This window comes from Conger conger, chromosome 3, assembly GCF_963514075.1.
Source record: "Conger conger chromosome 3, fConCon1.1, whole genome shotgun sequence".
Lineage (NCBI taxonomy): Eukaryota > Metazoa > Chordata > Actinopteri > Anguilliformes > Congridae > Conger > Conger conger.
The window spans coordinates 18,581,159-18,595,222 of NC_083762.1; the positions used below are offsets into that span (position 1 = coordinate 18,581,159).

At 39.8% G+C, this 14,064-nt stretch overlaps 1 protein-coding gene across 1 annotated transcript; it reads right to left on the reverse strand.

Annotated features, from left to right (window-relative positions):
• Positions 1-910: 910 nt before the first annotated feature.
• Positions 911-10,079, reverse strand: mogat3a (monoacylglycerol O-acyltransferase 3a). Its single transcript, XM_061236728.1, has 6 exons — positions 9,673-10,079; positions 6,518-6,696; positions 6,058-6,262; positions 1,904-2,078; positions 1,496-1,695; positions 911-1,358 (listed from the first exon to the last, which is right to left on the reverse strand). The coding sequence occupies exons 1-6, from the start codon at positions 9,764-9,766 to the stop codon at positions 1,204-1,206; spliced, it is 1,008 nt and encodes a 335-aa protein (XP_061092712.1). The 5' UTR covers positions 9,767-10,079; the 3' UTR covers positions 911-1,203.
• Between the last annotated feature and the right edge of the window lie 3,985 nt (positions 10,080-14,064).

Here is a 14,064-nt window from a genome sequence, read left to right on the forward strand (position 1 = left end):
GATGACGCACATCTCCTGTGCCCCAGCCCCTCTGCTTCCCACTGTGACAGTGCAGTGCACCATGATAACCATTACTAATAAAGGACAACACCCACAATATTCCTACATCACACCCAGCCAGCTACTTATTGGAAATCTGCAATCACGGTGCATGAAGGAAGACAAGGAGTAGAATACATAAAGTTGTTACTCGACTGTTGACAAGGCTGAGATGGTCAATTGAACCGAGTCACCAAAAAGACTGATGGTCACTGGTCTCCACCCATTTAACAATAGTGCAAAGTGCCATTTTCTATAAATAGATTGTTTTAGATGTACACTCACTGAGTACTTTATTAGGAATACCTGTACCTGTATCTAATCAGCCAATCGTGTAGTAGCAGTGCAATGCATAAAATCATGCAGATATGGCTCAGGAGCTTCAGTTGATGTTCACATCAACCTTCAGAATGGAGGAAAAATTTCATCAGTGATTCTGACTGTGGCATGACTGTTTGTGCCAGGCGGGCTGATTTGAGTATTTTCTCTAGAGTTTACTCAGAATGATGCAAAAAACTAAATCCATCCAGTGAGCAGCAGTTCTGCCGACAGAAACACCTTGTTGATGAGAGCGGTCAATGGAGAAGGCCGACAGAAAGTTGACAGTAATGCAAATAACCACGTATTACAACAGTGGCATGCAGAAGAGCATACCTGAAAACACGTCAAATCTCTAATTGGCTAGGCTACAGCAGCAGAAGACATAAGACTAACAAATAATACAAGTCTAATATATACAGAATTAAGTGTACACTGCACTTGAAACACCAGAGACGGAAAGAACAGATTAGAAAAATCTGTTCTTTTGGTAAAGTTTGAAATAAAAACTTTACCAGAAGGATGGTGACAGAAATAGAAACTCATTCAGTGATGGTTTGGCCTTAGCTACCATTCTTTATTTCAACCCATGATATTGTAATACATGTAGCATCCATAATAGTATGCCATGATAATGCACTGTGATACCCTTAGAATATTATAGCCTTTCCTCTTACACAGTGATTTATACACAGAGAAGTTGTGATTGCTATATACAGCATACAAGTAACGCAGTAGAGCCAGGAATGCCTTCTGCTGAGAGGGACCAGCAGGCAATACTTTTCAAGGGAAGACAGAAGGGGAGATGAGTATGTGAGTGACAGGACAGGCCATGAGGGCACAGCACTAGATGAATGTAAGGTGCTTGTCTTCTGGGATGCCATAGTTTGCTTTGTGCTCTTCAAAAAGCTGGCGGAGTTCTTCCATGTAGAGCTTGTGCAGCGCATCTATGTCTTCTCGACTAGGGGATGGGGTCTGGACCACTGAGATGGGCCGGCCCACTTTTGGATGAAGAATGACAGTGAGGGGGAGACAGAGAGAAGAGCACAGCATGGAGGTGAGGATAAAAAGGAAGAAAGGATAATCATCTTTGTAAAGTTGTTTTAATTAAAGAAATGACTTCAGATCTATTTCTTACCAACTGTATGGATGGGTTTTCTGTAGGGCAGAAGGCCAAAGCTGTATTGGAACACACCCCGGGCATGAAAGAGAGGCATGGCCACGCCCATAATCTTTTGCAGGCTGTCTTGGATGCGACGCAGGGGTGAGCCTGCTGGGTTCTCCATCTGGTCAAAAAGCTCATTCTCCCCAAACGAGAAGACTGGCACCAACTGGGCCCTGGGGAGAAAAATGGAAGGGGATAGATAAGAATGAGAGAAACTGCACTCACACATACAAATACAACCCAAAACTCTTGTTCATAATGGTATCAAAACAGGCAGCAACACACACACACACTCAACAAAAAGGCAGACTTTCTCGTGTGCGTGCGTGTACACACACACACACACACACACACACAAACATACACTCGGCTGTCCCATACCCGTGTTTAAGGGCCAATTTGATGAAACCTTTCCGACTGAGCACCTGAAGAGTCAGAGCTCCTGGGCGGGCATCCAGGGACTCAGGAGCGCCCCCTACAGCCACTACAGCCACATGGCCCCCACCTGGACGGCTCACGATGTAGCTGGCACTGCTTTTCTCACTGGACACCAGGCCTAGGAAAGAAATGAGAAGGGCAGTGGAAATCACATTAAATTATACATTTTATTCATGGTGTATCTAGGGGTCTTTACTGAACCCAAGACACATGCACATGTAGTCTACTTGCATCCAAAATGGCAAACCTAGGTAGTCGGACTGGAATACTGAGATCAGCGCATTCAGTTTGAGTTATGAACAAAAAGTAAAAACTTGTGCAAGGTATTTATTCCAAATAAAAGGAACTGTTCTTCGATATTAAATCAAGTTTAAGCATCGGTCACCTAAAAACTTCACATTGTGACTACCAAGAAATCACATTCTCATTATTCTATTTGCTGTATCAGAGGCTGCTGGTGAGCTAGGGAGCGGTTAAGGCCAATTTATAGTCAAGCAACAGAGTGTCAAGCCAAGCGATCTACAGTATAACTGTGGCACACTTTGGAAAAATAACATCTTATGGCACACCCATTTCTCCAAAGTCAAAAACAAAAATATATTTTTTTAAATCCTGCAAATTTCCACAGGATGATGTTTTTCCCCCGAAACTTTTAATGTCAGATTCCTTTTGCTTGTGAACCTAAGTATTTGCAGTATGTAAGTATTTTGACAGTGGTACAGTTTCTGTTCTTTTGGCCCTGTACTCAAGGACATTGGATTTGAAATTAAACAATGAATAGCAGTTTAAACTGCAGACTATTACAGCCATGTCAGTGGATCCGTGTAGAAATTACATCCATTTTCATACACACACACACCCACCCACCCCAATTTAGGGGACCAAAAGTAATTGGACAGTTGGCTTCTCAGTTGTTTTTGATTAGCTGCCTTTAGAGTCCGTTATTGCCGTTTGTCAAGAGAGTTGACAGTCAGGGAAGCCATTATGAGCCTGAGAAATAAGCAAATAAGATGCAAGCCACTAGTTAGGTGCAAACTATAGCAAAATAACTGCCTCACGGTTGTATGCCGCCGCTCGCCAGTCAAGTTGCAGTTTACATGCCTGTCTGTCCAGCCACAACTAACTTATAAACTTGATGAATACACAAGTAGAGATTAACGTATTTTTATTATTTTTATTCATATTAATTTCATAAAAATTATGTGCCGTTTATTTGTCATTTGTGTTACCTATAATGTCTTTTTTTTTCTCATTACAACCTGGACATTTAGTTAAAGGCAGAGTAGTGGAATAAGACCAAGGAAAATATTTGATTTACATTTTTTAATAAAATTCCACATGTTTAAACAATATTGTATGAATTTATTTGATTTGCACCATCATTTCTTTCTGTCAAACCAACAACAATTGAAGAATATTCAAACAAATAGTATTTGATAACTCTAAAAAATCAACTAATGATTACATCACCAATCAACAAACAAAATAGCTTGTTTTCTCAGCTACAGTGGTAAGCAAACCATTGTCACAGTGAAGTTGAACTTTAACCTTTTGGATATAAAATGTCATCATTTCATAATTTTATCCTATTAGACGTGAAATCCATTTACGTGAAATATTGTAATAATTAGCATTATGGGTTATGGGTAAAAACGTATTTTGTGAGGTAACAGTGACCTTGGCCTTTGACCACCAAATTCTAATCAGTTCATCCTTGAGTCCAAGTGGACGTTTGTGCCAATTAAAAAACCAAAAAAAAAAAAAAACAACAAAAAAAAAAACCTCAAGTCTTGAGATATCAAGTTCACAAGAATGGGAAGGACAGACAACGGACAAGTTGGGTCCTCATATTTACGAATGCCAACAAAAGAATCCAAAAGCAATCAAAACCCTAGAATCAAGACTAGATACTGAAAGCTTTCTTACACTTTTACTAAGGAAGCTATTGAATACACCTGACTAATCAGAAACGGCTGAGAAGCCAGCTATCCTACTTTTGGTCCCTTAGACCATTTTAACTTCATATTAATCATTTAAATTTAAAATCCGTACAGAACCAGAAGAACAGCAATTGTATCACTTACCACTGTCCAATACTTACAGACCGCACCTGAAAAATTTTATTATAATGGCTGCGCTTGTTGGTAATGTCATTGGACTTCACTGGTTTTTATTATTCACTGCACGGAAGGGCTTTGTGTGATGCCTTGCTGAAGAATATACAACTATAGTGGCCTACCTCAGATTACAGCCTTGTCGTAGGTTGTCAACTATTCCACACTGCTGACCCCCCATATCAAACTATCACAGCTGGAAGAAATATACAGTGCACACATATCCCCACAAGGGTATCCATTGCCTTTGTAAGGGTCCAGCACATAAGGGGGAAATAATTCTGTGTCATACCTTATAGGCTTCAGTTTGCTATAGCTCTGAACTGGGCTTCCTATTAATAATACTACTCAGAAACAGCCCTGTGGTTTAATGTACTGTGTAATCTTTGTACTTACACAAGTGCAAGTTGCCACAGCGGATGTGTACAGAGAGAGACTGCAATGTTCTGAATTACTTGGAAATATTCTAGTTTAATTTCCTTTGCCAAAGTGAGTGCATATTCCGTCCCCACCCCCACCCACCAACACTCAGCTTCCTGAAGGACCATTGCAATGTTGTTCACTTGGTCAGCAGTCAATACTCCATCAGACATACACATGGGAGACCTTTCAACCCTTCACAATCTCTTGTTGTGCAATGGCACCAATGGCACAACCCCATCACAAGGCAAACGGCGTAGATACACCTCTCCCACCACCCCTCCTGTCCCATCTCCTTTCTCTATTCCTTCCTGCCTTCTCTCACTATCCCAACCCAGTGGGAAGTGTCCATGCAATCTAGTTCTTACCCGAAACATTACAGAACTCCTGGTATTGGAATATGGTGCAATACTTTGAGGTGCAGATACTGATAATATGAACTCTATACTCTATGACCCATGTGACAGTGATAAGGCGCTGCTCTACTGTGCAAACAAACTGTGCTACTGCATTTAAACATCAATAAGTTATTTTCTTATTTTACAGAAAAATACTGAAGGAAGTTCTGGAAGAAAAGGAACTGGCCCTGTAGAGGCCCTTCTCAAATCCCCAATTCCATTTAGGCCTGTGTGCTTTAAGCAATGCAATTCAGGATTACAGCTCCAGCTGGAAAGCTGTAATCCACCCCCCGTTGTAACAAGAATTGAAGAGTAGTGCGTTTGGTTTTAAACTTATAAATGGCTTGTCAATTAACTGAATATTAACATATTCAAGTTGGAGGGCAATAAAATAGCATGACTCATGTAAAAAATAGCATGAAATTAAAATGAAATTATTATAATTTTTTAAATCACATTTAATCAGGTAATATACCCATGTACATCCACTAGATGCATAACATGCTGCATAAGCTGCCTTGGAGTTACTTGAAGTGTACCTTCACCTTTTAAACCACAAACCCATGAATGCCGCATACCAGCCATTGTAAAGTTGAGTGGCAAATATCAAAAATAACTTTCAGTCCACACACAATTTGTGGTGGTCAATAAAATACATGCAGTCCAATGGTATGTATTTGATAAATTGAACTATCCATTTTTAACAGTCTAATTCGACAATATTCTACATAATATTGTCACTCACATAGTTGGTGCCAACAAGGTCAGGATTTGATGGGGTTCATCACTGCACTGAAGACCAGGGCCCTACATGTTCTGCTAAATTTGGGCCGCTCAAATAGGCCCTCTCCTCCTCTGGTCTGCAATACTTCTCCTTTTCACCCCCCTAACCACCAGTTTCACAAGCAGCCATTACATCAGAGGACCAGATTTCAGGCACAGCTGGTGCAGGCAGCTTCCAGTTGGCCGATCCTTTAGTGGGGTCACTCGTCTGAGATGAAGCACGGAAAACCCAATGGGTGAAAACTACCCACCCTGGGGAACACCTGTGCAACCCTGCAGAGCATGGTGAAGATACCAGATTGAGGGGCATAATCCAGACACTGGAACAGTGAGCCACTCATACGACTTGAATAACTTTCCAGGAGGGGCAAACCAAACCAACCTCCACACATTATGTAGTCCCGAAAGAATGGTACACGGAACCAGAATGGCAGCATCAGCAGGTAGGGGGTAAGGCCTGGGAACAAGGTTGCAAACCCAGATGCCTCTGTGCAAAAGTTGCCAAATGCTCCTGCAACCAGAACACCATGGGGGTGGAACCCAAACAGGTAGTTGTGCTTGGGATCAAGGTCTACCGTCTTTATCAGCTGCAGAACGAAAAGAACACGGATATTCCAGTATTATATTCACATTTCTGAGTTCATTATTTAAATGTAATTTAATGAATTACCAATATCAATAATAAAACATACAAGAAAGGGGCATGGAGATGCATATGAATAACAATGAATAGATCATTATTACAATAGAAAAGAAAAAAATAAACAATAGCTTTTGTGCTGACTTTTGTAATCACTCTGAAGTCAAGGGTGATGTGCACCATTAGAATACTGGACACTCACAGAAATGGGGAAATAGTCCCGGAAGTATTGCCAAACCGTCCAGCTGCGGACCCACTGTGAACGCCGGCCTCCAGTGGTAGGTGTGTCCTTGTCCAGGTAGAGCCAGCCTGCGTACAACATGGCCAGAAGCCACCACTGGCTTAGACAGAGCAGTATGAACCCGGCCAAGCAGCACTGAGCTGTGGTGATTGGGTAGGGTGGAGGAAAAGCAAAAGAAGAGTATTATTATTTTCACCATTTTTGTGCAGTCATCATACAGCACATTTTCTTGGTATTATTACTATTATTATTATAATTATTATTATTATTATTATTATTATTATTCAGTAACACCATACAACTACTTTTCATGGTAATCAAACTTGTATAATAAAACTTACACGTCACAAACCTGGTGACATTGACCCGAGGAGGACAACCTTCCCATAGAACTCAATGTATTTTTCCACCAGAAATATAGGTTTTTAACTCTCAAAGGATAAAAATACAACAATAACTCAGATTAATTATTGTTTATTCGTTTTCCAAAGATTATTACCCACCAGGGATAAGAAATGTGAAGGTTGTCAACAGAAAGAAGATCACGGTGGATTTGCAATTTAAGTAGGCAAGATCTTACACCAGACACATTGAATATATACGAGTTTGTTCGGATCACTTTGTCACTGGCAAGCGTACATTTAATGCATTCTATCATATAACTGTGATATAACTAACCATTCAGCTGAAAAATCCCAAGGACCAGTTTTACATAGTGTAAAGTTCTAGTGACTTTACAACAGAATCAGCTATTAAATGTTGTGACACCATGATTACTTACACACTCACCAAGCACTTTACTAGGAACATTTTCACTTTATTACACCTACTTATTAATGTGACTATGTAATCATCCAATTGTGTGGCAGCAGTGCAATGCATACAATCATGTAGATACGGGTCAGGAGATTCAGTTAGTGTTCACATCAACCATCAGAATGGGGAAATAATGTAATCCAAGTGACTTGGAAACTTGACCGTGGAAACTACTGATCTCCTGGGATTTTCACACACACTAGTCTCTAGAGTTTGCAAGGAATGATGCAAAGAACAAAAAACAATCCAGTGAGCAGCAGTTCTGTAGACAGAAACGCCTCGTTAATGTGAGATGTCAGAGGAGACTGGCCAGACTGGTCAAAGCTGACAGGAAGGTGGCAGTAATGCAAATAACCACACATTACCACAGTGGTATGCAGAAGAGCATCTCTCAACACACAGCGCATCATAACTCTAACTAGAAGTCTAAAAAAGAAGTCTAATAAATTCCTAATAAAGTGCTCAGAGTGAGTATCCTAGCTAGCTGGTTATATAGTAACTCTTTTGGACTTAAAGTCATTACAAAGACAAGTGGATAATCAACGATGGAAACTTTCATTTGTCATCGTAGCTAGTTTGCTAGCTAGATCGCTACTGAAATATAATATCCATAAATGAAACCTCTAATTGATTACCAAGTTGCGAAATGCCACGGTGTTGCCAAAAAATGATGCTGGGTGCAGAAAATATGTTTTACAGTTAGCGAGTGGCTGTGTGATGTATGGTGGACATCTCAGGAAAATGACCCATCAGTTCATGGACCTCAGATGACATATGGAAAACGTTTGTCTACAAAAAACATCCGTGGGTGCATGGGAAAATAAAAAAAAATAAAAAAGTTCCTCTGTCTACGGTGCTCAGTTGAAGGTAAACATTCCTCGACCTATGGAAAAAGTCCCTCGGTCTATGGAAAACTTCCTTCAATCTCAGATGTACTTTATTAGCTGTAACTGTTGAAAATAACAAAAAATACTGAATTTAACCAGTGATGTTTTCCTTCAACTGAGGGCTGTATTTCATTGACCAAGGGACTTTTTCCATAGATCAAGGGATGTTTTCCCTCAACTGAGGGCCATTTTCCATAGACCCACGAACATTTTCCGTAGACAGACAGACATTTTCCATGCATCGTTTGAGGTCTATGAACTCACGGTCATTTTCCTGAGATTTCTGAGGTCCACCGTAGTGATGACACCTGCTAAATGCAGGTATAGGCTAAAGGATTATTAACTAGTTACGTTCTTAGCTTATTTCCATTGTGTCACAGCTTTTATGTTAGTAATGCATAAATCAAGACTATTAGTATAATTTAAACTTATAGCTAACCAGGTTATATTTGAACTGAAGTACAGCTGGTGCAACCCTGTCCTCCCCCTGAGATCTTTGTTTTCTTCTGTTACAGGTCAGCCATCCAACTTTTATATGAAAACTGACTGGTAAATATTGGAAAATGACTGGAAAATATTGACTGGTAACTGATAATATAAATTTTCATCTAGGCCTAGTTTAACCATTGTGTTTTTGAAAAATGAATGGGTTGCTGTGGTCACTTGTCCTCCAACACGTCTTCGTCAAGGACGTGATTAAGAATTATCCATAGACAAAAATAATACAATTTAATAATTCATTTTAATAGGCTACCAAAAATGGGGAAGGAGTGACACTGGCACAATATTCTCTTAATAGGATAGTTCAAGAGAAACCACCAATTTAGTTTCAAAGTATTCTCGTTAAAATAACCCATTCAAATATAAAATGACATATTCAGTATATTCTTCGAGATCTGATCAAATTCATTCCAGTTTACTTTCACAAATCATAGGCGCATTACTGTGGTGTCAACAAAAATAGTGACAGAAACAATGGAGGACACAGTCGCCAACTTTAGAGCCAGACGGAAATTCGGTACATTGTTTTCAAAAGGTAACAGTTAACGTACAGTATTAGGGACATCACAAAATCGCACTACATAGAGCAAAGTAATACTCTTTGCAGCTGTGCAAATATTCTCTAATTTTGTTTGTTTGCTAATTAGTTTACAGATTACAGCTAGCTAGAACATATGTTGGGGAGTTACTGGTGTGCCTAGTTTAAGTTGCCAGCTAAAGTTTTATGTTTACTTTTAGTATAAATTGAGAATCCAGTGCACAATCACTGAAGTCCTGTACGTACATATCGTTTACGGTAATCGCAGCAAGCACGTGTGGTAACTTTTTGCAGACTGGACAGTGCAGGTGGTGCTTGCTTATCGGTTTGTTCAACCGTGTTTACTTGCTAGGTAGCTAACGTTATCCACTTACCTAGAGCGAGAAAAGAGAATACCCATTGCACTACCGACGTTGTTTGCAGGCGCCTTCGCAGCGGGATATTTAGCGGAGCAAACTCAATCTTCATCACTGGCTGGGACAACACTTTCACATTTGTAAATCTTTCACACCAAGTAGGCTAGGTAGCTAGCTTGTCCGTAATGTCTTGCAATACAAATCGCCTGTTGGAATTTGCCTTGCTGTCCTGTTGACTAACTTTTTAAGTTGGATCCGATTTCATTTCAGGCTAATCCTATAATGCTAAAATCTGTATTTAACTAGCTCCTTTAATAATTATGTGTTGTACATCTAATACGCTCCAGAGCAGCACTACTGATATGTTTTCACGAGGCTCGTCTTAAATAGCCGCTTTCCAGATGTATGTTTGACTTTCCTGCAACTTGAACACACCCAAAACGGTTGCGTCATGACCCACCCCTACATTTATCGTTGATTTGTCCAATCGTATGACAACATGAAGTCAAAACTGTGTCAAAAGTATATCTAAAAGGAAAAAACGAATTAAAAGAAAAAAAACATTTTGAATTACTTTTTCCATTTTGTTTGAATTATTATTATTATTATTATTATTATTATTATTATTATTAGGCTATTATTGAAAAAATATTTTCCCATTTAGTTTGAATTATTATTATTTCGATTTTTTGTGTTTGAATTCAATTGAAAATATTTTTTATTTTATTAATTATCATTCCTGGTGGAGTGTACAACGATGTATGTTTCAGCGTTTCTGGGTGACTTACATTTACATTTCACATTTTAGTCATTTGGCAGACGCTTTTCATCCAAAGCGACTTACAAGTGCATAGGTTCTACCATAAGTCAAAGCATCACATCCACAAACTAGCAAAATACACATGAAATGCTGTTCTAAACATAGTTGTCATCATAAGTGCATTTTTTTTTTGGGGGGGGGGGGGGGTTAGACAAGGATAGGGATATCAGAAAGGAGGGGGGCAGGGGAAATCAGGAGGGAGGACTAAGGTAGAGTTTGAAACGGTGGGTTTTGAGTCTGCGTCGAAATAGGGGGAGGGATTCTGCTGTTCTGACAGTGGTAGGCAAGTCATTCCACCACTGAGGAACCAGAGCGGAAAACAGGCGTGAACGTGCAGCTCGACCGCCAGGTGCACGTAGAGAGGGAACCGTAAGGCGACCAGAGCTGGCAGACCGGAGTGGTCTAGCTGGGGAGTAGGGAGTGATCAGGGATTGTATGAAAGGTGGGGCAGTCCCCTTAGCAGCCTGAAATGCCAACACTAGGGCCTTGAAACGGATGCGTGCGGCAATAGGAAGCCAGTGGAGGCCAATGAGAAGCGGGGTGACATGAGCCGACCAGGGCTGGTGATCAGGCGGGCTGCAGCATTCTGGACCAGCTGGAGGGGCTTGATGGCACACGCTGGGAGACCAGCTAGGAGGGAGTTGCAGTAATCCAGGCGGGAAATGACGAGCGCCTGGACTAGGAGCTGGGTGGCTTTCTCAGTCAGGAGATGACGGATACGGCGTATATTATACAGAAAGAACCTGCAGGTTCTGGCAGTGGAGGATACTTGTGGAGCCAGGGTGAGGCAGTTATCAAGAGTCACCCCAAGATTCTTTGCCGTACGGGAGGACTTCATCAAGCTCACGTCCACATACTATGAAAACCCAGCCCACACAATCAAAACACTGTTCAGATCCAGAAAGTGGAAATGCATTGAAGCTAAATTCCACCAATTATGCAAAATATTTAGCCAAATATACATGTCCTTATTATCAAGCATATCATCCTACCCGGAATGCAAAGTAATGGATGAAAAGACAGTCGTATCATATGTAATGTGTGTATTTCATTTTGAAATTCTAAAACTTTGATGTTAAGTTGTGTCAATATGAAGAAATGATTTTTGGTTTATGTATATTGTATACAAGCAGTTGAAAAAGTGTTTAAAGTTTTGAAAAATTACCTCAAGGTTCTAAATTTAGTGCCAAAGTTCTGGTAAAAAAACTGTACCGGTGATTTCAACCTACTTGTTAACTGTAATGTTTCTGTATTTGTCCTGTGTGTATTTATGTTTATTCTTGTTATTTATCCATTTTTCATACATCCTTGGTTATTGTTTTCCATTACAGTTCTCATTTGTCATCCCCTGTTATGTCTGCGTCTGAATGTCTACCAGCCTAGTCACTCCCCTGTCTGAGTGTCCCACTATTCGGGTGTTTACGGTATTTTCGGGTTTTCAAAAATTCCTTCCAAACTCGCGATTCTTACTTCCTGCTTTTTCTTGGTAGTTAAATGTTGTAAAGCACTATTCTTACTAACTACTACTAATCTAGGTATTGTACAGTACTAATCCGATTAATACTAACGCAATCTCTTAGTTTTTCTGCACTATTCTGTAACTCTGCCTCCCTATGCTATCCCTAATTACTTAGTTTCAGCAATGTGTTCGCACCTGTCTCTGACTATCACTACGTCTTCAATCTATGCAAATGTCTACTCCCAAATCCGGAGCCGTATGTTTTACATGTTTTGTTACGTGCATCCAGTCCGCGTTTTCGTCTCCCGTTATTATGTTATTACCTTATGTTTCCCCACCTGTTGTCTATTTGTTTAGCCCACCTTTTTCCCAGCCCCGCCTAGATTGTCAACTTCCCTCATGTATTTGAACCAGTGTCAGAATGTTGATCAGTTTTAGTGCCGAATTCCTTGTAAACCTAATTCTTGAGATTCCAGAAAGACTTCGCCTTTGATTTCCGAGCCTGCCTTACCCTCTTCTTTTGTTTGCCATTCTGTTTTGTTTACTGACTACGATTTTTGCCTACGCCCTAACCGTGGATATATCTTAAAGGTACAATAGGTAACTTCAAACCACAACACTGTTTACCCTTCCCCCTTATCTGTGAACATACTGATGTTGAAATGGCTGTGGCAATTTGAACCAATTTTCAACCAATGAGCTTGAATTATTGTACAGCTGTGCAATGTTTTGGTACAGAGTGCTGGCTCGTCAAATGCATATTTTGAAACCCAAATTTAAGGACTATAAACACAGGCAGAGAGAGAGTCAACATGTCAATGAGCCCTTTTCAATGATAGGAAGGGATTTATAACAATCTTGTAACAATTATTTAACGCAAAAACCTATTGTACCTTTAAGACTGTGAATAAAATAGGGTTAGACACGAGGTCTCAATTGAAGTGAATGCCTTTCAATTAAAGGAGTGTCTGTACTTTCAGGTCATATTAATTGTTTGATTTCAAATCCAATGTGCTGGAGTATAGAGCCAAAACAACAGAAAATAAAATGTATCTATTTCTCAAAGACCGTATTGGTATTCACATTCTCCTTGGTGCGCCAATTGAGACGGTTGATTCCTACAAATATTTTGGCTTTTGGCTGGATGGTACACTGCCCTTTAAGACACATGTGGACAACCTTGCTCAGAGAGTTAGATTTAATCTAGGATTCCTTTATAGGAACAAAGCATGCCTTTTTCCTGCTAATAGGCCAATCATTATACTGTTTTATCTGTATTTGATTATGGGGATATTATCTATGAGCATGCTGCTGCTACCACTCTAAAACCTATTGATGCTGTCTATTATAGCGCCTTGTGCTTCATTACTGGGGATTGATACCACACTCACCATTTTGCACTTTATGATAAAGTTGGATGGCCCTCCTTAACAAAAAGAAGAGAGTGGCACTGCATTTTGTTTATATATAAGGCACTTATCGTGAAACTTACCTCTCGACTTTAATCATGCTGAAGGCCAATAACTATTCCACAAGATCTCATTATTTGATTTTAGGCACACCACAGGTGAAAACGAAGTGAACAAATAAATCCAGTGAGCTGCAGTTGTGTAGACAGAAATGATTTGTTCATGAGGGAAGTCAGAGGAGAATGGCCAGACTGGTCAAGGCTGACAGGAAGGTGACAGTAAATAATAACTACACATTACATAACAGTGGTATGCAGAAGAGCATCTCTGAAAACACAATGCATCATAACTCTAAGTGGATAGGCTACAGCACTAGAAGTCTAAAAAAGAAGTCTAATAAATTCCTAATAAAGTGCTCAGAGTGAGTATCCAAATAAGTACAGCAGTAGAAGTCTAAATCATATGTGATAAAGTGCTCGGTGAGTGTAGTTCTCACTTGAAAAAGAGATTCCTATCTCAATGTGACCACCTGTTAAAATAAAGGATTAATAATAACTTTTGTATTAAAATGAACTGTATATGAACCCAATTAGAGTATGAATAACTCTTGAGTATTAATTAATATGTGGAATTCTGCTTTGTCTCGTATGTTTAATTGCCTTTAGTTTTCATCATTGTATAATAAATATTCACTATCACAATTACCGAATAATAACGCGTTA